We start from the raw sequence: 25,841 nt of genomic DNA on the forward strand, positions 1-25,841 counted from the left end.
CTGCTCAGCATAGAGGAAAACAACTCAGCTGAAGCAAGGGCTGGCCCCAGCCTGCCCGCAAGTTCCTGTCCGTGCTCCACAGAGTCCAGCCCTGCCTGGAGACCCTTGTGCCTGCAAGCTCCTCTCTGTGCTCCACAGAGTCCAGCACTGTCTGGAGACCCTTGTGCCTGCAAGCTCCCTCTGTGCTCCACAGAGGCCAGCACTGCCTGGAGACCCTTGTGCCTGCAAGCTCCCTCTGTGCTCCAAAGAGGCCAGCCCTGTCTGGAGACCCTTGTGCCTGCAAGCTCCCTCTGTGCTCCACAGAGGCCAGCACTGTCTGGAGACCCTTGTGCCTGCTACTGCTGCCCAAGCTGTGCCCCAGAAATGTCCATCTCCCAGCAGAGTGACAGGGCTGACAAACAAAACTCATCCCTCTGCTCAGGCATTGGCACACCCTCCCAAGAAAGCCCAGAGCCACCAAGGGATGTCTCATCTTGAGGACAGTACCCTGTTACCACTCTGGGAAGGGGCTTCTTATTGATCCTTTTGCTGTATCTGAAACCAAGGTCCTGGAAAAGTGCTGGTTCCTGTAAAAGTCATTAATCCCCTGTTACCAAAGACAAAGCGTCATGTGGGCACTGGAGCCCTTCAGGAGCCTGTGGCCAGGGGGCAATTCCATGAATCCCAGCAGCCAGGGGCTCTGCCCCATGCAGCATGGCAGAGCATGGCCCAGCACAGTGCCTTATCAGCTTTCCTGGAATTAATGGGCTGGTTGTTCCAGTCCTGTGGAGAACACAGCATCTCCCACTGGCTCCCCTCCAGCCTCCTGGCAAGGGCACTGGGAGAGGGCTCAGGGGTGGCAATGGGGGAAACCAGGTTATCCATCAACCCCACAGGTTCTGGATGACTTGGCATGCTGGGTGTGTTGCAACACCCTCCTGCCAAAGAGTGGGAGCTGGGCTACAGCCATCAGCAGGGGTGAAGGGAAGGGGGACACTGGAAGGGACACCTGAGTCACAAGGGTCCTGAGACATGCCCCATGATTCTGCCAGGTCCTCTAAAGGTGACATCATGTTGGGCACAAGATTTGTTCCTTTGGACAATGCTGAGAGATTGCAATGTAAAGAGGCTGAGAACTCCGTTGTGGACTGGGAAAGCAGCAGGACTTGGATCCAGCCTCCCAAGCCCCTCTGGGCAGCAGTCTGTGCCAGGCCAGCAGCCATGGGGTGAGGGTGGCACCTCAAGGACAGCAGGCACAGAGAGTAAGGGCAGTGTCAGGGGCTTGTCAGAGCTCTGTGCCACCACTGCCAGGGCAGGGACACCCCTCCAAGGGAGCCACATCTTCCCTCTGTGCCCCTCTCCTCCCTCCCAGGCTGGTGACAGGGGGTCCAGAGCATCTCCTCCCCCCACGACTGTGGTGGAAGGCGGCTGTGCCAGCAGGGAACAGTGAGTACCCTGGTCACCTTTTCATCCCAGCACTTCAGGACCTTTTCCTCCCTTTGTGACGCAGTTTGGCTCCATTACCCCGGCCCTGGCACCCGGCCATGTCCTGGGGTCTGAAGTTATGGATTCAGCAGCCGGAGCAAACAGCCCAGTGGGACGCGCCGTGGGAGGACTCCTGGCCCGGCTCCAAGGCGTAGGCAGACCACAAGGATTTCTTTCCCAGCACCCCACCAGGCAGCCAGCACGGGGACTCCTTCCAGCAGGCTTTGCCCTGCTCCCCAGCTCCTTGCCCAGCTGCCAAGGGACCCCTCTCAGCCTCAAAAGGTCCAAGGAGCCCACAAAAGCCAGGCAGCATCCTAAAGAGCAAAGGGGCCACCCTGGGACGCAAGGGGCACCCCAAATGGGAGCATCCTGACAAGCTGCCTGGGCACAGCCTCTCCCAGGCCCTGTGAACTGGCAGGCAGCTGGGTGACCCCACGGTGTCTCTCCCCATCCTGTCCAGCTGCTGGCTCCTTCCCAGCCAGCTGACCATCCAGGCAGCCTGAGAGAAGTCCCCAGGTTAGGAATCTCACAGCCCCAGACGCCCCCTCCCAGCCCTCCCTGAGCAGTGAGGGCTGCCAGGGAGGAGCAGGGATCAGCCAAAAACAACCCCTGACACGCAACGAGGCTATTTTGCTAATTATTTCAGTTTTCCATCTCCAGGAGAGGTGGCTTGCTAAGGCTAATAATTGCTTCAGTTGGATTTTATCTGGGTAATTAATCAGTTAATAAATGACTTTGCTGCAGGGGGTCAGATGTTACAGTGTCTCCTTAGTTGGGGACTGGAAAAAACAGGGAAGGAGCACAGCCCACGGGATTTCCACAGCCCCACAGTGCTGCCCCTGCAGCTGTGGGGTGTTTTGGGGCAGAGAGCTCCAGAGCAGAGACCACCAGTCTGCCAGGGTGCCGAGCCATCCTTGGGAATGTCTGCAGCATCCCCTGGTGGGACGGGACAGCACTGAGCCCGTCTCTCCACACAAAGCTCTGGGGACTCAGTTTTCATCACCGGTACCTCCAATAGATGGCAAAGCTGAAAATTGGGAAAGACAACTTGGAAAATAAAGAAGTCATCACTTCAACACAGAAAACAGGAATTTCTATTTACTGCCCGGCATGGGAGTCATCCTCTGTCAGCAATGCCACAGGTGAGCCTTGGGCACAGCAGTACTGGGGGCTTCAGGTCTCCTTCCTCTCATTCCTCTGTCCCCAGGGTGGCTTTGATGGCTGAGGCAGCTCAGTCCCAGATGTAAAAGCCCAGTTCCATAGGGTCCCCTTCTCCCAGCCCCCAGCAGAGCTGGAGGAGGAATCAGGTCTGGAGCAGGGTGGTGGGAGGGCTCAGGCTCTTCAGACAGGCTGTGGGAAGGGTCAGGAGGGGACTGGGGGTACAGAGTGAAGGACAGGAAGCCCCAGGTTCAAGAGGAGCTGTATGGGATTCCCCAGGGGCCTGCACCACCATGGAGTGAGGAGCTGGCAGCAGGTGCGTGGCAGTCCAGGTGAGAGGCAGCAGTCAAGTCCTCCTCTTCCCTCGCCATGCCAGTGACAGGCCAGCACATGGGAATGCTGTCTGCAGGTCCTCACGGAGCTGGGGGGAAGGAACAGCCATCAGACTGTGCCAGACATCTCCCTCCCCCTGTCCCCACAGACAAAGGGCCTGATCCTGGACTGTGGCAGCCAAAGGAGGGTCTCTCCAGAGCAGGAAAGGGCTCTGGCTGACATTCCATGCAAGATGCAGCCATTCCCCTCCCTGACTGGGGGAACCACAGCTGGCAGATGCAGGATCTCCTCCTGCACACCTCACCTTGGACAACAGCAGCTCCTGCACCGTGGTGTTCCCCAGGTCCAGAGGGGTGGTGAGCCTCAGGGACAGAAACAGGTGAGATGCACCTGGGAGTTAAAAACAGGACCCTGGTTATTGCCCTTGAACTCTGGGCTGGGCCAGAGGACCTGGGGGTCTCTCCCCAGGGTTGCTGGCACAGACATGGAACTTCCTCCCAGGTGAATTGTGTCATGGACACACTGCACTGCCAGAACAAGCCTCTCACTGTAGAGCAACCCCATGTACCCCAAAGCACCAGCACCCCCACACTGAGAGCACAGCAAGAACAGTGGGGCTCCAGGGCCCCCTGCATGGCCCCAAGCACTGATGCTGCCCAAGGGTGGTGATGCCCACGGGCACTGCACTTACTGGTGTTGGGTGAGGCAGAGGGGCAGGTTGGCAGCAGCGTTGGCAGGGCTGTAGGTGTGCTGAGGGCAGCAGCCTCTGAGGTCTGGGCTGAGCTGGAGGCAGGGGAAGAGGGCTCAGTGCCTGGGCAAAGCAATGATAGGTTAGGGGTGCAGGGGTACAGGATGCTCCTGCAGCTGGGCACAGGCCTGGGTGAAGCCACCTGTGTGAAGCCACCCAAGTACATGAAATTCCTATGGGGATTTGTCACCCTGACCACCTCCCTGCCTTCAGGTGCCCCCCAGCTGAACCCACCCAGCTGCACTGGGGGTCCCAGACACTGTCAGGGTACCTGGAGTTGACTCCACAGTTGAGGGGAAGATGTCAGGAGTGGTCCTGTCTGGGTAGCTGGAAGAGGGAGTGCCCATGGGGTCTGATGTGCTGATAACAGGGCTGGCTGTGGTGTCTGCCAGGGTTGCCAAGGTCTCTTCTGTAGATTCAGATGAATCTTCTGTAGTTGTGGTGGGAGGAAGCACAGTGGGAGGTGAGGTGTTTTCAGTCTCTGTGGATGTGCTGGACTCCTCTGGGGTGGAGGCTTCTGTTTCAGGGCTGGAGGAAAGGAGGGTGGCTGTGGTGCTGGAGTCAGTGGTAGGCAGCAGTGTTGAGCTCTCCATGGGTGCTGAGGAGGTAGGGAGAGCTGAGGACACAGTTGCTGTCACACCCAGGGCAGTGGTCTCTGCAAAGAGTGGGGACAATGAGATGCACAGGGGTTTGTGGTGAAGGGCTGGGTCCATGGCTGTGCTGGGCATGGTGCAGCATCACCAGCACAGTGAGCTCCCCCAGGAACTCAGAGCTGCATCAGCCAGGGAGCACTGGGAGGGGGAGCTCACTGTCCTGCATGGATCAAACACACAGATCTCTTCAATGGGTATCAGCCAGGCTGACCACATAAATCCCCAACCTGACAAAGCAGGAACAAGCCATGGCCATTGCTGGTTTCAGGGCAGAAACTCCTCTGGGAACCAGTCCTCAGACCCATTCCCCCATCTTCACCCATCCCTGGAGGAAGTCAGACAAACCCGTCTGGCAGGAAGAGCCAAGCAGGAACTGGTGACCTGAGACAGTCTGGAAGTGCAGCAGCAGCAGTTTAAACAAACCCTCTGTGCTGCAGATAGTCAGGAACTGATAGCAGTGGGTGTAAATAATGGCAGGGGGGAAGCAGCCCCACAAAGGAACAGATCCCAGCCTGCAGCTCAGGATGAGCAGACGTGCTGTGACCCACAAAAGCTCTGGGAGGGAGGGAGGGGGTAGGGCACAGGAGGAATGTCCTCTCTTCCACTGTGGACTGTACCAGAGCAATGTGCTGTCCCCAGAAAAGCCCAGGGATCTGTAACCCTCTCCACAGGACAGGCAGGACAGCCTGGCTACCTGGACCTTTGTCCAGGGGTGTCTGTCAGGTGGTGGCTTTGGGATACCAGACTGGATTCCCCAGTGATCCCAGTACAAACCCAGTGAGTCTGGGGCTCTGCTTGCATGAGAATGCGAAACCGAAACACAAGCTACCATTTGCTTTCAGCCAAGCCAGCCAGAAACTTCCAAAGCCCCTGGCAGCCAGGCCCTCTCTGCACACAGCAGCTGGGTAAATAAAAATACAGAGAAGGGCAAAGGTCTGACCCTAGCCCACGCCAGGTGAGCATCTGCACAGAAGGGCCTCATCCTCACAAAGGGAGAAGCAGCAAGTCCTCCTCTGCTTCCCATTTAAGAAGCAGGAAACAGCCCCACAGCATCCCAGCCCCCTGCACCCCAGAGGTGCCACCCCTCCACGCTGGGCATGATGCTCCCCACTCACCACCCACCCAGCAGAGAGCACTGCAGCCCACTGAGCCCTTACCCAGAGCCAGGTGCAGCACGGAGAGGCAGGTGAGGCTCAGCAGCAGCAGCAGCAGCAGGGGCCAGAGCAGGGGCAGGGCCAGCCCTCCTCTCTGCCCAGCCATGTCCAGGTGAGCAGGAGCTGACAAACCCCCACGGGCACTGCTCTGAGTGCTCCCCACAGCCCCAGCACTGGGTTTTCCAAGTCTCCTTCACCCAGCAGAGCAGGAGCATCCAGCTGGGTCCTTTCACCCTCCAGGTGCTGGCAGCGAGGCAGCGGCTTCCACCCGGCACGAACACTCCCAGGGACTGCTGCAGTGCCCAGCAAACATCAACTGCACGGCTGGACCCAGAACAGCCACAAAAAGTGGGCAGGACAGGCCACCAAGGCCACCACTACTACAGACCTGGCTCCTGTGGCCGTCCTCTGCCTGCTGAGGGGAGGGTGACAACGGGGAAGAGCCCAGGAATGCTCCAGGCTGCCCGGAACCCCGCGCTCCGCCGCGGGGGTGATGTTTGGTGCTGGCTCCCGGCACCAACGCCCTCAGGAGATAACAGCCAGCTCTGTGTGAGCCGAGGAGCCGGCCAGGGAACAGGCACACAGCTCAGGAAGGGCGTGCCCCAGGCTGAGGGTTTGTCCCCTGGGCTGTCTGTGCAGGCATCACTTCCCCGTGTCACAGCACGGCCCAGGAGCACTGCTGGGGCTGCTTCCTCCTTCTGGGCTCAGGGACAAGAGCAGGCCCTGGGCCAGGTATGGCATTCCACAGGCAGGCAGGCATGCTGGAGGACTGTCAGGGCATGGCCACCCTGCTGCTGAGCAGCTGCATGGGGGCACTGCCAGGGCACAGGCACACAGAGCCCACCACCAGGGTGCTGGCACTCTGATGAGGCGCTCTCACTGCACAGGCACAGGGCCAGGGTGCTGCAGGTACTCTGTGAGGATACAGGGGCTCTGCTGGGGTACAGGGACACCAGGAATATGTGCATGGCAAGGGGTACTGGGGCAGGGTACAGTGTCCCTGTCCTGGCTGAGGTGCACGGGGTGAGCTGTCACCAGGGTACATCTGCAGTGCCAGGATAAAGGCTCCTGCAACAGCCACCAGGACACAGCCACAGTGACAGGACACAGGCGCCCAGAAAGCTGCACTGCCAGGGCACAGCTCCCTGGGGGACTTCAGGGGTACATCACACTTGTCGGGGTACAGGGTACACAGATTGTTCACATGGGGGTGTGTACACACAGGCTCAGTGCTGGGGGCACGGCCACACGGCAGTACTGTCACACCACAGCACAGGTCCCCAGCCTGGCACCCAGCCACTGCCCTGAAGAGCCTGAAGACCAGGTGGCCCCTGGGGGAAGAAGCCAAGTGCTTGGCTGAGCAAGATGGGAGATCCTGTGGGGATTTACCACCCTGATCCTACTCTCCGGGTGCCCTGAGGCTGCACTCACCTGCAGTGTCACTGGGGGTCTCTGGCTCTGTTGGGGTGGAAGTACCAGGGGCGGTCCCAGGGACGTCTGTGGTGGTACCAAGGGAGGTCATGGTGTCTGATGGGGTCGTCAAGGGCCCATCTGAAGTGTCTGTCACTTCTGGGGTGGTGGAAGCAGAGGTGGTGCTGGTCCCTGGGGATGGGCTGCCAAGCAGTGTGGTCATGGCTGGCTCTTGGTGGGGGCTGGTGGCAAGCGTGGTGCCCAGCCCAGTGGAGGAGAGAAGAGCAGAGGTGGAGGGAGGCAGCATGCTCGTTTCAACTCCAAATGAGCTGGCAGCCAGGGCTGTGCTGGTCCCCACAGATCCCACAGATGTGACAGTGGTACTCTTGTCATAGCTGGGTGTCATGGCCGTGGAGGTTGGAGGTGGCTTGCTGGTGGTGGTGAGCCCCAGCCCTGCTGGGGTGGTGGTGGCGCTGAGTTCCAGCCCTGCAGGGGTGGTGCTGGTGGTGGGTGCCAGCCCTACTGGGGTATTGCTGGTGGTGGTGAGCCCCAGCCCTGCTGGGGTGGTGCTGGTGCTAGGTTCCAGCCCTGCTGGGGTACTGCTGGTGCTGGTGGGTGCCAGCCCTGCTGGGGTATTGCTGGTGCTGGTGGGTGCCAGCCCTGCTGGGGTACTGCTGGTGGTGGGTGCCAGCCCTGCTGGGGTATTGCTGGTGCTGGTGGGTGTCAGCCCTGCTGGGGTACTGCTGGTGGTGGGTGCCAGCACTGCTGGGGTACTGCTGGTGGTGGGTGCCAGCCCTGCTGGGGTACTGCTGGTGGTGGTTTCCAGCCCTGCTGGGGTACTGCTGGTGCTGGGTGCCAGCCCAGGTGACCCAGGAGTGCTGTCAGCTCTGCTGCCCCTTGCCTGTGGTGTGGTGATGTTGGAGGCTGCCAGGCTGCTCTGCTGAGCTGTAGAAGCACTGGGTGTGAAGGCATCCATTGGCATCTCTGGGGTGGAGGTTGCAGGATGAGAGGAAGGGAAGGTGGCTGCAGTGCTTGAGCTGCTGTTGGACAGTGGTGCCGTGGTCTCTGTGGGTGTCAAGGAGGTTGGGAGAGTCAGAGATGTAGGGTTTGTCATATCTTTGACAGTGGTCCCTGCAAAGAGGTGGGAGACAGCACACAAGGGCTGGCAGTGAAAGCCTGGGACCATGGCTGTGCTGGGAATGGTGCAATATTACCATCACCATGAACTGCCCAAGTCTTGCATCAGCCATGGATCATCAGGAGTGGGGATTCCCTGTCCTGCATGGACCAAGCACGTGGATTCCCTGAACAGCAACGTGACAATCAGCCAGGCTGACCACATAAATCCCCAGCCTGACAAAGCAGGAACAAGCCATGGCCATTGCTGGTTTCAGGGCAGAAACTCCTCTGGGAACCAGTCCTCAGACCCATTCCCCCATCTTCACCCATCCCTGGAGGAAGTCAGACAAACCCGTCTGGCAGGAAGAGCCAAGCAGGAACTGGTGACCTGAGACAGTCTGGAAGTGCAGCAGCAGCAGTTTAAACAAACCCTCTGTGCTGCAGATAGTCAGGAACTGATAGCAGTGGGTGTAAATAATGGCAATGGGGAAGTGCTTTGTGGAACTAGCCCCACAAAGGAACAAACCCCAGCTTGCAGCTCAGGACATGTCCATGAGGGACCTGTTGCAACCCACAAAAGCTCTGGGAGGGGGTTGAGGGGTGCAGCAGGAGGGGATCTATAGCTGCAGGTCAAGGCTCTCAGGAGGTACAAGCTGCAGGTTTATTCCCAGTGCTCCACTCAACACTGCTCTTACTTTGCATCAAGTGCAAATGTTGGGATGGCATTTGAAGGTCTCCAGGCCTAGTACCTCCCAGTGAGGTTGCCATTTGGGCAGGGCCTACTGGGCAGATTGTAGCAGAAGCAATGAGCCCAGCAAGGACCAAGGCTCAGCAAGGGGTCCAGCTGAGCCTAAGGTCTTCTCTTCCCAGATGGAGACCCACATCAGAAGCAAAGAAATAGAGCTTGTTGCTTGTGTTCTATAAAGCACTGCCCTGTTTGCTCGCTAGGACAGGGATGTCGGAGAGCAAACAGCATCCAAAGTGTTTCACCTCAGTGGGCAAAGTCACCCCAGGGCCACCCACCACCCTGGAGTACGACGCTCCTCCTTCACCCCTCCACCCCATGGATATCTCCACACACCGCTGAGCCCTTACCCAGTGAGAGATCCAGCACAGCGAGGCTCAGCAGCAGCAGGGGCAGCCCTGCCGTGCCCCGAGTCATGTCCAAAGGCAGCGCCCCAAGGCCTTGCAAGGTGAGGGACCCGAGGGCACAGGGCGTGGGGAAGGCGCCAGCAGGGAACTACGCTGCCGAGTGATGGCTATAGGTAGCTGGAGCTGCTTCCTTGTTCCCGGGCGGACGGAGGGGAGGCACCAGCGGGCACGGACACCCCTCCCGGGGCAGGTGCAGCGCCCTGGGCGCGCCGGGGCCATGGGAGCAGCACCTGCGCCCCTGCGTGGGGGCGGCGCCGGTGGCGGAGCCGCGCCCCTCGGGATGGCCTCGCCTGTGGGCACGCCCTCAGCGCCCGCCCCGGCTTGTGTAACACTCGGGCCGCGTGGCTGCCAGCAGGCTTCGGCATCGGCACCGGCACCCGGAGCCCAGGCAGGGACACCAGGAGCGGATCGGGCCGGGGACCGTAACACCGTTATTACCCGGTTCCCGAGGAGCAGCACGGGCTGGGGACCGGCATCCCCCGGGCTCTGGGGGCGGGCCGGGCCCGGGATTCCCGGGAAGCGCAGGAATCAGTCCGGCCTGTGTTCCTCTGGCAGCGCAGCCACGCTGCTCCGGGCGGCGCTGAGGATGCGGCGGGCACGGGGGAAGCGGAAGGCCGAGGCCACGGAGGTGCCGTGCGTGAATCGGAGGAGGACGGAGGGAGAGGAGGCGATACAGGAGGCCCGTCGGAGGGCGGCCCCGTCCGTTCGAGAGTTCAAGTACAACAAAAAGCGGGTTCGCCTTGTCTCGCAGGGCTCGGACCTGAAGGATGATGCTCGGTGCATCCTTTACTGGATGTGCCGGGATCAGCGAGTGCAAGGTGAGAACCGGCTGGTGGAAGGGGCTCCCAGGGGTAGTAAAAGCGCTGGTCCCTCCTTCGATAACTTTGGTGCTGGCCCCACTCTCTATAGGGGAATCTGGGGGGAAACTTCCTATGAAGGCCCCATCCTCATCCTGACGCTGCCCTGTGTATTTTCCCCAGATAATTGGGCTTTCCTCTACGCCCAGCGCCTGGCCCTCAAACAGGAGCTGCCTCTGCACGTCTGCTTCTGCTTGGTGCCCAAATTTCTGGAGGCCACCATCCGCCACTACAGGTTCATGCTGAGGGGTCTGCAGGAGGTAGCAGAGGTACAGCCACGGGATGTCCGTGCTGGGTGGGACAGGGCAAATGGGGAAAGGGGAGGCAGATCCATCCCTTCAGCAGATCCGTCCCTTCAGCAGATGCTGCTTGGGTGGAGTTTGCAGAGCCATGAACTGTCCCACAGCCATTTCCGTGTCGCTGCAGGAGTGTGCAGAGCTGAACATCTCCTTCCACTTGCTGCTGGGCTATGCCAAGGATGTGCTGCCCACGTTTGTGACGGAGCATGGCGTGGGTGGGCTGGTGACAGACTTCAGCCCCCTCCGCCTCCCCCGGCAGTGGGTAGAGGACGTCAGGGAACGCTTGCCAGAGGATGTGCCATTTGCACAGGTGGGTGCCAGCACTCTGGGAATGGAAAACTGGCTGGTGAGATGTGGGACAAACTTGTCTCCTGTGTCTGACTTGAGCAGAGAGCATGTGTGTCATGTTGCCAGGATTGTTTGCTTCTCACACCCTTCTCCTCTGCTTTGCTGCCAGGTTGATGCCCACAACATTGTGCCCTGCTGGGTTGCCTCCCCCAAGCAGGAGTACAGCGCCAGGACCATCCGGGGCAAGATCCACGCTCAGCTCCCCGAGTTCCTCACCGAGTTTCCCCCTGTTGTTCGTCACCCACATCCGCCCTCCTGCCCAGCAGAGGTACCAGTAGGAGACACTCAAACCCATTCATGGGCAGGTCTCAGAGTGTTTCATAAGTCCTTTGTGATCCTGGGAGGGGTTGGCAGGGAATGAGGACAGTGGCCTGCCTGAGGTCACACACAGATGGTGTGGAGATGAGGATGCCCTGGGGAAAGGGAGGTTCCCACCTCATTCATTCAGTTCCCACATCTCTGCCATGCAGAGGGCTAGTTAAAAGGAAGAGGCTGGCATGGACTGGGGACTTTGCTGGTTGGGGACATAACATTCAGGGCAGCCTCACTGAAGAGATTCTGCAGATGCACTCACTGCTTGGTTGCCGCCCAGCCCATCGCTTGGGAGGCCTGTTATTCCAGCTTGCAGGTGGACCACACCGTGAAGGAGGTGGAGTGGGCAACCCCTGGCACAGCTGCAGGGATGGCTGTGCTCAAGTCCTTCATTGCAGAGCGGCTGAAATCCTTCAGCAGCCACAGGAATGATCCCAACAAGGCGGCTCTCAGCAACCTCTCCCCATGGCTTCACTTCGGTGAGTGTCCCAGGCTTCCCACTCTGCAGCAGGACTGAGCAATGTGGCTGGGTCCAGCAGCCTGACTTGGTGCTTCCCCATGTCCCCAGGCCAGGTTTCCACCCAAAGAGCCATCCTGGAGGTGCAGAAGCAGCGGCGCAGTTACAAGGACTCGGTGGATGCGTTTGTGGAGGAGGCTGTGGTGCGGCGGGAGCTGGCTGAAAACTTCTGCTACTACAATGAGAACTACGACAGTGTGCAGGGTAACATCCTGGGTCACGCGGGCCATGCTGGGTGCCCAGCTGCTCACTGCAACTTGGCAATCCTAGTTCTGCTAGGAGAAGGGCTGTGGGGGCACTAATGTCCCATCATTTGGTCTCTTCTGGAGGTAGGACAGAAGCTGACGAGTGCCCTCTTCAAGACTGGTGCCTCCAGGGCACAGTGGCCTCAGTAGACTGGTTCTCAGCACCCTGCAGAACAGGTTGCTCAGTGCTGCCCTTCATCTCTTGCTCACAGGTGCCTATGACTGGGCACAAACCACCCTGAAGGTCCATGCCAAAGACAAGAGGCCTTATCTATACAGTCTGCAGGAGCTGGAGCAGGGGACCACACATGACCCACTCTGGAACGCTGCCCAGGTACTGCCCTACATCTTCCCCACAAAATGCTGAGCTTTTTTCTGAGGCATGGAGGTGACCTGCCATGGCCTGACCCTCATGGCCGTCTCCATCCCTGCAGCTGCAGATGGTCCGGGAGGGCAAGATGCACGGCTTCCTGCGGATGTACTGGGCCAAGAAGATCCTGGAGTGGACGCGCTGCCCTGAGGAGGCCCTGCAGTTTGCCATCTACCTCAACGACCGCTACGAGCTGGACGGGAGGGACCCCAATGGATACGTAGGCAAGCTGCAGGCTGGGGGCACAGGCTGGGAGGCCGTAGCTCGGGTGGCCAGGGCTGCAGTGGGGGCTCTCTGCAGGCAACTCCAGCCCATCCTGCCTTGCACTCAGATCCCCCTTGCTCTCTGGGTGCCCCTGAGCAAGGGGGAGAGCTAACACCGGTGTCCCTGTGCCCGGCAGGCTGCCTGTGGTCCATCTGTGGCATTCACGACCAGGGCTGGGCGGAGCGGCCGATCTTTGGCAAGATTCGCTACATGAACTACGCCGGCTGCAAGCGCAAGTTCGACGTGGAGCAGTTTGAGCGTCGCTACAGCCCCACACACTCCCAGTGACACCCTCTGGGCTGGGCAGATGTGCCTTGGCCCAGCTGCCAGCTTGCAGGGATCACCCTGGGATATCGAAGGGCTCCCTGTAGCAGCAGCACGCTCCAGGGTTTTGCAGGTCTTTGCCATCACCCACTGCTTGAATTGCCACACTAGGGCAGCTGCTGGAGCCCTTCCACTGGCACAAGGTTGCTGGCAGCTGTGAGAGCCCATCCTCAGCATGCCTGTGCCTGCCAGAAACCTTTCTACAACCAAGGCCTCAGGAGTAGCCCAGGTCACCATTGCTGCTGGTAACCACAGCTGAGATTTGGGCTGAGCAGGGTGTTTCTAGGGAAAAGCCCCCAGGAAGAGGCTCTTTATGGAGCCAGTGCTGGTCTCTCATTTTTTAACAGTTTTAAAGTTTACAGTTTTTATCACCTGTGTTGATGGTGTTTATGGGGAGGTGCACAACACTGCTGTGAAGGGAGAGCTGGGTGGCCTGGAATAGGGATGCAAGCATGGACAGGGCAGCCAAAGCCAGGCCCCTCTGCCAGCAGCAAAAGCAGGCTCTGGAAGGGGACAGACATTACAGAGAGCCCCTCACTCAGTGCCTTGCACCTCCTGCCCTGAATCCAGTGGGCAGTTTGCAGGGGCAGGCCACAAACCAAATTAATCAGTCAAGGGGTAGTGACAATAACCCCCTCCCAGTGACTGCATCACCAGCTACATGAGCTGTCCCTTCCGCTGCTCAGCAGCACTCCCTGCCTGCCCCATCACCTCCAGGTGGGATACACACCATTACCCCACCTGAAACAACATCACAACACAACCAGACTCCTTATTAACGTCGTTTATTAAGGACGGCATTTAATTGCTGTGCTGTGCAATAACAATCCCGTTGTGAGGGCTCCAGGTGAGGGCCAGGGCAGCCCCCAGCTCTCCCTCCCAGAGCTCCCTGTCGTGGCCAGTTCCAGTGTTAGCTGTAGTGGTCAGTGCTGGGCAGCAGTGTCAGTGCTGGGCACAGGCTTGCCCTGGAGACCTGTGCCAGGTTTGGGGGTCCTGCTGCTTCCACACAGTCCATGGTGGGGGGTGGAAACCATAACTAAGCCAGAATTCCTTCCCTCTTCTCAAAAAGTACTCAGTGCTTTTAGAAAGGGATCTGGGCAGCCTCTCAGCTGCTGTCCCATGACGTTAAAGTGCTTCAAACAAAAAAAGGTGGAGGTGTGCTGCTGAGGCAATTCCAGGGAAGGGGGTCTGAGATCCAAGCAGCAGCAGGAGGGCTTGGCTTGGGCTTGGGGACAGGCAAGACCAAGGCAGACCAGCATCTGGCAGCCCCAGGGCTTGCAGAGACAGAGTGAGAAGAGCAGCTGCTCTTCTGGGGAAAAAAAGCAGAAGCAAGACACAAGGCAGGGGAGCCAGTGGGGAGATGAACCCTGCTTTTAGGACTTGGTCAGGATGCTGCAGGCAGGGGAGAGATGCAGCAGCCCAGCCCTCAGCAGCAAGGCTGCAGCCACATCTCCTGGACCCAGCCTCTTCCCCTCTCCCCAACCCTGCCACCCCCACAGGGAGAGCCTGTAAGCCACATCCCAGCCTCGAATCAGGGCATGTGCTGAAAGAGCCACTGCCCCCTGAGGCCTCCTGCCAGTGCATTGCTCTCTGGTCCCTCAACACCCTCCTTGCACGTACACAGGCCACACCATCCTTCCTAACACCCCACATCCCACCTGTGCTCGGGTGGTGCTGCACATGCCATGGCCAAAGCATCCCCCCACGATGCAGAGGCACCTCCTCAGCTGGGCACAGAGCTCACCTTGTCCCACTGGGTCTGACCCTGACTCTGCAGAGCTGTCACTTGTGCCAGGTGACACAAGTGCATCAGTGAGGAACCAGTCCTTGGCAGCACCCCAGTGCCAAACCCCTCTCCCCTGGGTCTCCCCACTGCAATCAGGCTGCCTGACCATCCCACCACAGCACAGCTGGGAAGCTTCAAAGCTTTGCCTGGCTCAGGGACCCTTCCTGCCCCAAGGAAAGCAGGAGATCCTGCTGGGTGAGAGGACCAGCTCCATCCAGGAGTGAAGAACCAGGAGCAGGAGAGCGCTGGTCAGTCCCAAGGAGATCACATGCCCCCTAAGAAGGCATTTCAAGCAGCACCTCCTTGAGGGGAACACACAGTTAAAAATACAAACAACCACATTAAAAAAATAAAACCAAGTCCAGCAGATTAAAAAAAGAAAAACACACAGCTAAACAGAGGCTTGGGGATGCAGCTGGAGGGATGAGCCTTCACCTGCATCCTGACAGGTCAAAGGCAGAGAGGCAGCTCCACACAAGGCAGGTTCTGGTGCCACCAGAGTGAGGTCCCATGTCATCCTTAAAGGAGGACGTATCTCCCTGGTAGGACGAACTGGCAGCATGAGGAGGAAGTAGGGTCAGAAGCCTCACCATGTCCCATGGAGGCAGATTTCTGTGGAGCCATGGGGATCTGCCTGCCAAAAGTCCATCAGCACATTCACTTGTGCAGCTGCTCCAGGGGCAATGTCCCTCTGCAGCACAGGGAAATCTGGCATTTTCATCATTGCCACGTCCTCTGCTCTGATTCTGGAGTGAGAGCAACTGCTCTCCAGCAGTGTCCCACAGCACATTTGAGAAAAGGAGCTGTTAAATACACAACCAACCCCAAACCCCACCCTCCCTCCATGCACACAACCCCCAGCAGCAGAATGGAGGATCACAGGACTGAGACCTGATTCCCTCCTCCAAGGAGCAGATGTGACCAGAGCTTCCTAGTATACAGCTGATGAGCAGCGAGTGCTGACCCTTCAGGGGACCCGCAGGGATGGACAGCACAGCCCTGCTGGGTCCAGCATGAACAACTGCTAGGAAAAGGTCCCTGTTCTGCCTGCAGGACAGGCAGGAGCAAGCAAAGGCATCAGGGAGTGGGAGCAGTACCTGGAGCAGATCCACTTGGTGGAATATGCTCCTTTCCCAGCAGAACTGTGAAAAGAAATCCCTTCAGGACAGTGCTCCAGGCCTCCCAGCAGTCCTCATCCCCAGTCCGTGTGGCTCACTCTCTGGTGATGAAGGCCATGCACATAACAAAGCCATGATCTGCTCCTTGGCTGCTCGTGCTCACGTGGCTGGCCCTGGCTCTGGCAGCTGCTCCCCCTCGCAGTCCGAGCTGTCGGGCTCCGTGCGCTGCCTGTCCAGCCGCTCCCTGCGCGCCTGGAGCCGCGCGCACCGCGGACAGCGGCTGCTCTTGAAGCACCACTTGTGGTAGCAGGCCTTGCACTCTGTGAGGGAGAGCGTGGCTGAGTGCTGGACAGGCTGACAGACTGCCTGACACTCCACACCCCGGGTCCCTCACTAGCTCATGAGCTTTGGAAGCACAGGAGGGAGGATTTCTGCTCTGCACAAGGTCCCTCCCCAAGCCTTCCTGATACTCCACGGAAACAGTGACTTGGTCCCAAGTTTTCTCTGGCACTGCACCTAAAACCAGGGCTTGCATGTTGTCAGGAGCCATTTTATGCCAGTTCAGAGGCTGATCCCAAGATGTAGGGCCATGCTCTACTCAGCCATTAATACTGGGCATTATCAAGGATGTCCCCTGAAGGGGCCTAGGGATTTCTCAGCAGGCAGGAAGGGCACAGAGATAAAGCCTTCAGGCTCTCTCTGCTCTGCAAGCTCAGCTCCAGCCATCCAAGCAGGCTGCAGCCTGTCCTGTAACTGCAGCAGGAGGGAAGCCAGGACTCCCAGACACCCACTCCCTGCAGTGACAGCCCAACTGCCCACAGCTGCCAGGGCAGGCAGCACAGAGCGTGGTCAGGAGGGGACCTACATGCTTTACCATGCCATCAATAACTGTGACAAGGATTATCTGCTGCTGTTGTAACATTGCGGACACAGGCCATGCATAGGGGCACTCTGGTCTGGCTGGCTACAGCTCTGTACCTCTTGCGAACACAAATTCCACTCTAACTGGAAGAAGACCTTGGTGGCCCCAGGGTCTGTCCCCTCCCTGTTTTTCCCCAGTATCTCACCTTCACACGTCTTGCATTTGTTGAGCTCAAAGGGAAAGATGATGTCGTCCTCATTCTGGCAGAACTCACAGATGAAGCCTTTGGCTTGGCACAGCTGGAAGGAAAAACAACAAAGAAAAAGCAGCTAAATGCTCATCTCCCTGGCAAGTAGGACAGAAGGCAGAGTAGAGCAGGACAGCAGGCCACAGTGCCCTGCTCTAACCATGTGGGACAGCCCTTCCCCAGCATGGAGCACAAGAAGGCTGAATCAACCTGTGTCAGGGGTGAGGGAGAACCAAAACAGGGTAGCAAATATCCCATTTGTGCTGGGTAGGAGCTCTGTAAAGCAGGCAGGAACAGTTAGCATTGAATCAGTTAATTTGGTGGCTGCTCTGCACACCAAAGCCTCCCCATCAGTTATCTTTGCAGCAAAGCCTGCTCCCAAGGGTCCAGAGCCATGCAGGAGGCAGGAGAGGAGGCCTTACCATGCACTTGTCAATGTGCAGGCTGCCTGCCTTCAGGAGCTCTGTCAGGCGAGGCATCAGGTCCCCTTTCTTGATGGCACTGAAGTCACTCAGCGAGTAGAGGTGCAAATCCTCTGTCAAGTGGCCAGGCACTGCGTCAAAGGAGTCCAGGAGGCTGCAAGGACAGAGAAACCAGAGCTCAGTGACTCCAGTAAGGTTCTCCCTTCACTCCTTATGCTTTCTCTCCCCAGAGCTCAATGCATAAGCTGCACAGATTCCCAGTGCACATTCCCTGGGACAGAACCAGGACAGCAGAGCAGCCCAGCACTCACTCTTTAGCCAGCCGGCAGGTCTTGAACATGTTCTTCATGTGGAAAAGCTGGATTCGCAGCAGCTGGAGAGGAAGGGGCACAAAGAATCAGTAAACAGAGCATGGCCCTCGCCCAGGTAGGTCTGTCCCATTCCTTGTGCTGCTCCTCAGCTGCTGCTCTCCTGTTTCCAAAGTGTTTACATCACACAGGGCAAGGCGAGCACAACCACCATCATGTGCTCCAGGAGATAAACTGAAGCCCAGCTGGATACCAGCCAGAAATTCCTATTTGATTTTCCTATGAATTTGACATTCCTATGCCACTGAAGAAATCAGAAAACGTGAATAGAAAGACACAGTGATGAGATTTTAAGCCTCTAAAACTGAAATATCTGCTTTTCCCCAGCTTCCCTGAAATACAGTTTACAGTTGGCTGCCATCCACCTCACCCAAACTCCACTCAGGAAGGCACAGAAAGGGTCTTACCCTCACTTGGTTGAGAGCCTTCACTTTCTGGTACAGGGCAGGGTTGATAGCTTGCACGTTGAAGAGTGGGTCACTCCAGATCTTGCTCAGCAGGTCTTTGGAGAAGTTGCTCACGTAGTACTTGCTGAAGTCCCACTTGCGCAGGATGCGGCTGGGGATGACGGTCTGGGCGTTCTCGTGGCAGCACTGGCAGAAGTACTTGCCCAGGTACTCGCAGTACCGCAGCCGCTTGATGTAATCTGGCCAAACGCAGGCAGACAGGCAGGGTCAGCCCAGGCACGGCCTCTGCTGCACTCCCAACACTGCTCAGCATTTCCCACAAGCAAGGAAAGTGTACCAGAGTGCTCAGTACTGGGGTCTGCAAGCACCCTCTGACTGCAAAAGCCTTTGGGACCAATAGTCCAGTCTCGTGCAACCACATCTACCTACTTATTCAGGGAAGAGCTCTGCAGCTGCAGAACTAGCTGGGAGCTTGAGGACCCAACATCTTACACTCTTACAAGTGTCAATATCTGAAATGCCCTCTGAAGGACAAACTGACTGCTCTTTGCCTCCACCAGCTCTGTGACCTCCTAGAAGAGAAGGCTCCTATGTGCATGGTGCACACCAATGTTCTGGCAGAGCTGGCAAAGGCAATATGGCACTGTTCCAGGGACCTTATATTGTGCTCTACCATCACCCACTCACTCAGCATCTTCCCACTTGTTTGCAGTTCCCCACCACTCTCCAGCTCAGGTCAGGCTCCCAGCACTCACCAGGATCAGTCCGGATGCCACAGCCTGCACACCGGTAATTCTGCTTGGCCACAGCCACCTTCCTCCTGCCCAGACACAGAAGACAACATGCATGACCCAGCCCTGGTGGTACCTGGCACCAGAAGATGGGTACCAGCACAGGCCTGGGAGGTTTATATGGACAACACACAGGGGAAAAAGCCCCACTATGTCCCAAAGGCTCTAACCCCAGGCACTGCCTCCATCTCACAGTGGTGACCACCGTGGATTTACCAGGCTCAGAGCAGGGAAACCCCAACAACCAGAGGATAAACACCCTTGGTGTGGATGGGGAAGGGATGGGAAGGGCAGGTCCCCTGAGAGCCCCCAGGCACACGGGTCCTTACGCTGGGGCCAGGTGAACATTGAAGATGATCTGCGGCCGCGGCGGGGCCCACTCCAGGTTTCCACGCACCCGAATCCTCAGCTTGTAGATGTCAGCGTGCTCTCCATCGTCAGGAGAGATAGGCAGAGAGTCAGGGATGGGCAGCAGCTGGGAGAGGCAGGCAAGAGGGTCAGATCCCCATCTTGTAGGCAGTGCACCTGGCTGGACTGCCAGAAACCTGCAACCGCAGCCCTCCGGAAAACTGCCAGGCACCAAGCTGCCCCTCAGCTGAATTGGGGGCTGAAGAAGGGCTGTCCCCCAGGGTCCTGGACACTGCTGTAGGAGCCTGCATCCATCTCCAAAGCCCAGATAAACCCCTTCCTCGAGCTCCACAAAGAGAGCACTGGGACAAGCAAAGACCCCTCAGCAATGCCCTGAAGCCAGGGGTTCAGGGAAGATCAAATGCAAGCAGTGACAGGAACTCACAGCCTTACCTTCTGTGGGGCATCATGCTCAGGGACCAGCCACTCCAATTCAGAGGCAGCTGGGAGCTGCATGCCCTCAAACTGCTTCAGCAAGCCCATGGCCACCGCCTCTGCCGAGTTTGAATTGAGGAAGGAGTGGGATCTAGACAGCAAAGGAATTGTTAGTACTGGATGTCAAGCTGTGCCCTCCTTGCAGACCCATGCCAGTCCCAAGTCAAAGATCCTCCCTTCCACTCTGGTACCTTAATTCTGCACTGCTACACAGGTTTAAAATTAATACACACAATTGATTTCTGTCTTTGCAAATGTGCCCAAGCAAAGCTGGCTAATGGCACCACAACTGTTCAGAAGAGCAAGCAAAACTTAACTCACTTGGCAAAACCTACTCCTGTTCACAGGGGTAGCAGCAAAGTGACAGCCAGTGCCTGTGTAAGCCATAAACAACTGCTCTCCCAGTATGTACCTACCCAAGCAGCTGCCAACCATGGACACAGCTTTGTACTTCACCACAGAAAGCAAAGGGGTCCCCACAGAGGGAGGGAGGGAGGGATATGTACTCCAGTGCAAAACAGAAACTGATGCACATGGAAGAGCAGAGCTAGGCAGGAAAGAGAGCATGGTACCAAGATGTGTCACCATGAGGCTGAAGACATACATGGAGTCCGAGGAGAGAAAGGACTTCCTGCTGGAGTCTGGGTTCCTCTTGATGTCTGCATCTGAATCACAAACAGACAAGGTGGAACAGATGGGACAGGGCCAGGGATGCACTCACTTCAAACCAAAGCTTCAAGGTAAAACTCATCAAGCTGTTCAAAAGCATAAGAACTACAGCATCAACTTCTACCAGTGGCACAGAGCAGCAAGGAGGGGTGCAGTCTAATCAGCTGTCAGAACTATCAGGGAAAGGCATGGTGGGGTGCTGTGAGCAGCCTGAAGTTTGGGGGAGACAAGTGGCTGCTGGTACAGGTCACACAGCAAGTCCTAGCAGTAACACGGCCTGAAATAGAACACACACAGAACACAGGAGCCTGGAGAGCAGGACTGCAGGGTTAGCAAGAAGGTTTAGTAGCTCTCTACACACAGTATAGATGCTGGAAGGGATTAGCAATGGGTTGTAGAGCCCTTCTCTCTATTTGACTGTAACCTGTGAGATCAGACATTGGCCATGGCACAGTTTGTCAGTGACTGCATGGCCAGGGCTGGCAGCCTGTGCCCAGCACTGTCCCGACACAGCAGCACCCTGCAGAGAAAGGGCCAGCAGCCATGTGGCCAGCCCTCTGCACAGGTCACAGACTCATCTCCTGAGGAGGGAGGGTCCAAGGTAAGGTGCAGGACCCTTCAATCAACTCCCAAAGAGCCCTGGGCTGCCCCATAGCTCGGGTACCAGGCAGTAACTAGTGGAACCTTCACCACTCATCATTCTCTCACTCCAGCAGGTTAAACCCTAACAGGGAATCCATCTCAATGGTAGAAAATCCCTATGTCAGGACAATTCCAGTCGTACAATACAGAGAGAAGCAGGTAGAAACCTGCTTCATTGCAGATAAGGTTCCCAGAAAAGGGAAGAAGGTATGTAAGGGGAAAGTACTACAGGCCAAGGCCAAAGCCACAACCTTCATCCCAATAGGTGTGCTGGTTTGTACCTCTGGGGAGCTCCAGGAATGGTCTGCAGTGACCACACCACCCCCAAACAAAAGTCTGTAGCTTCCCCAGTGCCTGGCATGGGGAAGCACACCTCAGGGTCCCTGCTCCTGTACCCCAGGCAGGCTGACTCACACAAATCTGCAGAGAGCCCACAGGATCCCAGCCAGGCCCCAGGCCTGCACACCGAGGCCAAGGGAATCAGAGCCTGTGATGCAAGGGAATCACAGCCTGAGCAGAGTGTCCCCCTGCCCCAAGCTTCTCTACAGAGAGCAGAACTGCCCTAGCAACAAAGGGACAAGTCCTGCTAATTTACAGAGTCACACTACTGGAATTTAGCTTGGACATTTGACCTTCATTGTTTGACATCCATTGCTAAAACAGGCAAAGGAAAGCATCCTAATGTTAAGGATTCCACATATCTACATCATGCAAACTGAATTCTAGCTGCAGAAAACAGGAAACTCAGGCAAACAGCCTCACAACCTTGTAGGGCACCAGCCAGACACACCTGCCATGCTCTGGTGCCCTCTGCTCTGCACAGAAAGGTTCTGCATGGTCCTAGACCACGATAGAGCACATGGGGGTACACACAGCACAGAGTGGGCCAGGTGCTATGGGGAGGCAGAGCCAGCACACTCAGGCATTGACATGGTCTCAGAAAGGGCAGAGGGAGCCAGATCTGACTCTAGGCTTCCAGGGTAACTAACACTGGGATCCTGACACTGCTTGCTTCCCAACATTAACTGTAAACACTCCCCAAATCCTCATTAGCTACCCAAAACACCTCTGCTGCCAATGCTATCAAGTGGGATAGTCCCCAGGAAGTTTGTGAACAGCCCCCAAATCTAAGGACATCACCCCACACCTTTGTGCCAGCTTCAGCCAGGATCACAGCCTGGTCTGTGAACACAACAGGGCTGACAGGAAAGATCTGAGCAGCAGCAAACCCAGCAGGAGCAATGTGCTGGTGCTGAACACCTGACAGTGGAGACCAGCAGCAGCCTAGCAGACTGTTCCCTTGCTAAAGCAAACAGGGAGCACATGAAGGTTATTTAAACACCGCCAGCAGACCAGACCTAGTACTACTGTAAACAACAGAAACACTAAGCTGCATGTGATCCCAGTGACCAAAACCTCCAGCATGAACAAACTGCCTGTGCCCTGTCTGATCTCACTTCTTCTCCCTCCAGAACTCCTTTCTAGAAGGATTCCACTTCAAGTCAAGTCTGAGCAGAACAGGAAGGCTGTGCTTCAGATCAAAGCTATGGCATTCCAGCTCCGCCAAGTACAGCAGGATAATCCTGTCCAAGGCACTTGGGATGGAGACCTGGTCCCCCATTGAAGAGGACTCTGCTCTCATTCAGCCCAGGCTCTGCTCTCATTCAGCCCAGGCTCAGCCTTCAAAATCTACAGAACTTCACTGTCCTGTGAAGTTCTACCCCAGGCAAGAGAGGTCTTCACAGAGCAGGCATTTTGACAAATCCAAAACACTGCATGGCAAAATGCCCTGGGGGATGGAGCCCACAGCAGAACTCCTCTGAGTCCACTCTATTCAATCCTCCACAGATTTTCTTGCTGACATCTGGATGATACCGTAAGTAATTCCCAGTTGTGAACCAGGCAGGTTTGGAAGAAGTGTGCCCTGCACACACACACACACCTCGCACACACGCGCGCGTGCCAGGAGCACTGCAGGGTACCTGAGAACAAGGAAGCCATTGACACTGAGAGGCCGTTCTTGGACATTTGAATCAGGTTAGATCCATCGTTACCATCTGTATGACATGGTGATGACAAAACAGTTGACTTCAGTGCTTCAGCCAGGCCACAGAGAAAGGGCATAAAACAAGAGCAGCACTCACACGAGGAGAGCCCAGAACTGAATTCACACACTCCTCCCTGGGTTACAAAACTGAGCTCAAAACCTCACCCTCATGGACTGAAAGGAGAGGTTGCTGTCAATAGTGAGGAGACAAGAAGTTTAAAGCTGAAGACTGGACAACTCCATCTTCTTTTTAAAGTAAGAGAGATGGAGGTACTGCTGAGAAGTCATCCACTTCAGAGGATGAACAAGGCTCTGAAGGCCAGGGACTTGGGCTGGTCTCCTGTGGGTGATAAGCTCAGCCACCCAAGCTGCCAGGAGCAGAGATTACAGGTAATGCAGGTCGGGATGTGACCAATACCCACCATCCCAGAGGTAACTGGTCAGAACTATGGTTCCTTCTGCCTGGGGAGGAGAAGAGAGGATGGCAGCTCTCCCACCTCTCTAGCTGTGACCACAGTTATGTGTACCAGGCAATGAAATGGAAACCACCTACCAGCCAGAGGCACAGAATGTTACAAGGTTACAGAAGATTTTGAAGGAAAGTCATGCCACCACATGAGGGAAACAGATTGCTCTGTGTGCTCTGCTTATACATTTGTTTGGGAAAAGCCATCTTGAAGGCCAGAGGGACAGAGCCTTTTTCAGCAAGATTGACCCCAGCACAACCACACTAGAAGTCTGTTTCTATGGAAGAAGCCAAGACAGCCCTTCCCTCCTACCTCGGATCTCATACTCTTCCACATCCTCGGCAGAGCCAGAGTCAGAGAGGCGCATGGAGCCGTGGGAGCTGAACTGGGACCCACTGTCTGTTGCCATGAGACCTGTGAGGAAGGCATCACAGCCAGGTCACCAGTGGAAGCACTCCAAAGGGGCACTGACAGCTGTGGGAGATGGGGATAGCCAGGTATGGCCAGGAAAGGAGGGATGGAGCTCAAGGATGGAAAACACTACGGGTTCAGAATGAAATGACATTCCATCACTCAGTGCCAGCAGTGTTATCAATGGATGGTATCTATCACATTATGGTCTTTAATAGCAGCAGTTTCACACATCTTGGCACCACCTTGGTAGCAACTGAACTGCTTCCAAGGAATGGGCAGGAAGGCAGGCAGCTCTAGGATAGGTAATGGACAGAAAACCCACATCCCACTAGCTGATGAGCCCAAAACACATCACCCACTGTCTGAGCCCAGCTCCTGGCAGGCAGGGAACAGGTGCCTGGTGCGGATCTGCTGGCGCCGAATGCGAATCTTTTGTTTAAGCTCCTGGATCTCCTTGTCACTGTCTTCCTCCTCCTCCTCCTCCAGCTGCCGGCTCATCATGTTGCATTTCATCAGCTCAATGGCAGCAATCAGGGACTCTGAGATGCTGAAGTGGGCGTTCTCCTGCAAGAGAAAAAGCATTCAAGGCTATGCCTTGGACAAACTAGGAAGACTTGGTAAAATTTTGTTCCCCACCTATGCCAGGAAAGAGCTTATTACTCATGGATGGTGGCAGAAAGATGTTAATCTCTGTCAAAATATGACTCTTCTGTCAGTACCTAGAAAACAAAGTCTTCTTGGCTTTATTTTTCTAGGTACTGATAGAATAGTCATAAAATACAAGAAGCAAAATACAAGGGGCATCCTACAAAGAGGATGTGCGACACATCCACTCTGAGGGTTCAGCACACAGCCCTGAGGGGCCCTAACATGCAAAGATGTCATGTATATGACAGATGGACAGATCCCAGCCACTAGACCCAACGAGGAGCTCAGCCCTGCAGTTTTGTGCACAGCTCTACAACAGGCAATACCATGGCATTATCCTCCCCATGGCAGGAAGTATCCCTGAACCTGCAGTAAGATACACACCCCAATTCACACAGGCTGCTGCTGCTTCCCTCACCTTCTCCAGGTCTGCACAGCTGCCAAAGTCCTGCTCAGAGAGGTAGCTGATGAGGGACTGCCCTTCAGAAGGTCTCCTGAACATCCCTTCCCCCGAGCTCAGGTACTGCCCAGAGTCTAGAAATGCAAGAGACACAGGTATGAGGGAAGGATCTGCTATCTCCGTGCCACCAAGTCCTGCCAGCACCCTGCCAGCATCCCACAAGCAGGTGCCAGCACTTGAGGACACTGCAGCCCATGGAGGAAGCTGACCAGGACTGAGTGTCCCCCCTGGGGCTGGCTGTACTCACCATACTCCATGTAGAGGGAGCTGGGTGTGCTCAGTTCACTGCTCTGCGTGGAAGCACAGACCGGCCCTCTCCCTCCACTGGGATCACCGTGGGACTCTGCAAGGGAAGATGACACCAGGCACACGTCAGTACCTCAGAGGTGCCCTGCCACTGCACAGGGTGAAATGAAAGGGGCTTGGCATCACACACACAGGCACAATGGATGGAAATAGAGACATCTTCCTGCTCCATGCCACAGCTGAGGGCAAGCCCAGGAGGAGACAAAACCAGAAAGGCATTTCAGGCAGGAGAAGGGGAATGAAGGAGAGAAGATCATGAGAGACACGGAACAGTCACATCCTGAGCCTTCCTCTGTTTACCCCAGAGCTGAGTTGGGGGACATAACAGGCTCCAGCAAGTACCTCTTGCCAGCCCTTTCTTCCTGAGGGAGCATTCTGAGGGCAGAGTTATCCCCAGAACAGAGAACAGGAGACACAGGGAAACCACCAAAGGATCTGTGGGGGCCCCTGCCCTTCAAAGCAGCCTGGACACCAGTGTAAGGAGGCATTTGAAGGACATGCTCCTGCTCCACTGTACCCAGCCTCCCCACACAGCGCTGGAGCCTGGGAGCAGTGCTCAAGGTGACCTCCATGGGCTGTGGGCAGGGCTCTGCCCCTCACACACTCTGTGGTGCAGC

At 56.7% G+C, this 25,841-nt stretch overlaps 3 protein-coding genes and 1 long non-coding RNA gene across 11 annotated transcripts in view; 2 read left to right on the forward strand and 2 right to left on the reverse strand.

The window, feature by feature from the left end:
- Positions 1 to 2,088: 2,088 nt before the first annotated feature.
- LOC134423739 (mucin-2-like) lies at positions 2,089 to 9,390 on the reverse strand. Of its 5 annotated transcripts, none has more exons than XM_063167065.1 (6): positions 9,135 to 9,387; positions 6,942 to 8,051; positions 3,975 to 4,358; positions 3,647 to 3,766; positions 3,260 to 3,345; positions 2,089 to 3,043 (listed from the first exon to the last, which is right to left on the reverse strand). In XM_063167065.1, exons 1-6 carry the CDS (start codon positions 9,199 to 9,201, stop codon positions 2,969 to 2,971), a joined length of 1,842 nt encoding a protein of 613 aa, XP_063023135.1. In that variant the 5' UTR covers positions 9,202 to 9,387; the 3' UTR covers positions 2,089 to 2,968. The 5 variants fall into 5 exon arrangements, with proteins under 5 accessions (XP_063023135.1, XP_063023136.1, XP_063023137.1 ...); XM_063167066.1 differs by having other exon boundaries at positions 6,942 to 7,985; positions 9,135 to 9,386; XM_063167067.1 differs by lacking the exon at positions 3,647 to 3,766 and having other exon boundaries at positions 9,135 to 9,389.
- LOC134423741 (uncharacterized) lies at positions 2,468 to 5,886 on the forward strand. The gene is made up of 3 exons (XR_010029190.1): positions 2,468 to 2,606; positions 3,104 to 3,334; positions 5,751 to 5,886. It is a non-coding gene; the product is annotated as an uncharacterized LOC134423741 (long non-coding RNA).
- Positions 9,391 to 9,538: 148 nt separating the features above from the next.
- LOC134423744 (deoxyribodipyrimidine photo-lyase-like) lies at positions 9,539 to 13,098 on the forward strand. The gene is made up of 9 exons (XM_063167074.1): positions 9,539 to 10,009; positions 10,172 to 10,317; positions 10,475 to 10,657; positions 10,805 to 10,963; positions 11,288 to 11,486; positions 11,576 to 11,728; positions 11,982 to 12,103; positions 12,204 to 12,363; positions 12,540 to 13,098. The coding sequence occupies exons 1-9, from the start codon at positions 9,778 to 9,780 to the stop codon at positions 12,689 to 12,691; spliced, it is 1,506 nt and encodes a 501-aa protein (XP_063023144.1). The 5' UTR covers positions 9,539 to 9,777; the 3' UTR covers positions 12,692 to 13,098.
- A 398-nt stretch (positions 13,099 to 13,496) lies between these two features.
- Positions 13,497 to 25,841, reverse strand: part of RUBCN (rubicon autophagy regulator) — a 29,641-nt gene continuing 17,296 nt past the window's right edge. For 3 of the 4 annotated variants that reach the window (XM_063167073.1, XM_063167070.1, XM_063167071.1), the window contains 14 exons: positions 25,166 to 25,261; positions 24,877 to 24,992; positions 24,170 to 24,374; positions 23,709 to 23,810; positions 22,865 to 22,939; positions 20,176 to 20,236; positions 19,530 to 19,662; positions 19,058 to 19,203; positions 18,693 to 18,757; positions 17,938 to 18,176; positions 17,474 to 17,535; positions 17,163 to 17,316; positions 16,699 to 16,792; positions 13,497 to 15,951 (listed from right to left, as the gene is read on the reverse strand). In XM_063167073.1, the coding sequence (XP_063023143.1) occupies positions 15,791 to 15,951; positions 16,699 to 16,792; positions 17,163 to 17,316; positions 17,474 to 17,535; positions 17,938 to 18,176; positions 18,693 to 18,757; positions 19,058 to 19,203; positions 19,530 to 19,662; positions 20,176 to 20,236; positions 22,865 to 22,939; positions 23,709 to 23,810; positions 24,170 to 24,374; positions 24,877 to 24,992; positions 25,166 to 25,261 (1,709 nt within the window). In that variant the 3' untranslated portion in view covers positions 13,497 to 15,790. The remainder of the gene's footprint in view (positions 15,952 to 16,698; positions 16,793 to 17,162; positions 17,317 to 17,473; positions 17,536 to 17,937; positions 18,177 to 18,692; positions 18,758 to 19,057; positions 19,204 to 19,529; positions 19,663 to 20,175; positions 20,237 to 22,864; positions 22,940 to 23,708; positions 23,811 to 24,169; positions 24,375 to 24,876; positions 24,993 to 25,165; positions 25,262 to 25,841) is intronic. The other variant, XM_063167072.1, reaches the window with a different exon arrangement.

The sequence above is a fragment of the Melospiza melodia genome, chromosome 12 (genome assembly GCF_035770615.1).
Source record: "Melospiza melodia melodia isolate bMelMel2 chromosome 12, bMelMel2.pri, whole genome shotgun sequence".
Taxonomy (NCBI): Eukaryota; Metazoa; Chordata; class Aves; order Passeriformes; family Passerellidae; genus Melospiza; species Melospiza melodia.

What these genes read in the sequence shown, in the direction of transcription:
- LOC134423739 (XM_063167065.1), bottom strand. Translation starts at nt 9,201, where the DNA reads ATGACTCGGGGCACGGCAGGGCTGCCCCTGCTGCTGCTGAGCCTCGCT. An exon ending in AACTGTGGAGTCAACTCCAG is followed by an intron (nt 3,767 to 3,974) that starts GTACCCTGACAG and finishes TGCTTTGCCCAG; the next exon opens with GCACTGAGCCCTCTTCCCCT. An exon ending in AGGAGCTGCTGTTGTCCAAG is followed by an intron (nt 3,044 to 3,259) that starts GTGAGGTGTGCA and finishes CCTTCCCCCCAG; the next exon opens with CTCCGTGAGGACCTGCAGAC.
- LOC134423744 (XM_063167074.1), top strand. Translation starts at nt 9,778, where the DNA reads ATGCGGCGGGCACGGGGGAAGCGGAAGGCCGAGGCCACGGAGGTGCCG. An exon ending in GTCTGCAGGAGGTAGCAGAG is followed by an intron (nt 10,318 to 10,474) that starts GTACAGCCACGG and finishes GTGTCGCTGCAG; the next exon opens with GAGTGTGCAGAGCTGAACAT. An exon ending in AGGATGTGCCATTTGCACAG is followed by an intron (nt 10,658 to 10,804) that starts GTGGGTGCCAGC and finishes CTTTGCTGCCAG; the next exon opens with GTTGATGCCCACAACATTGT.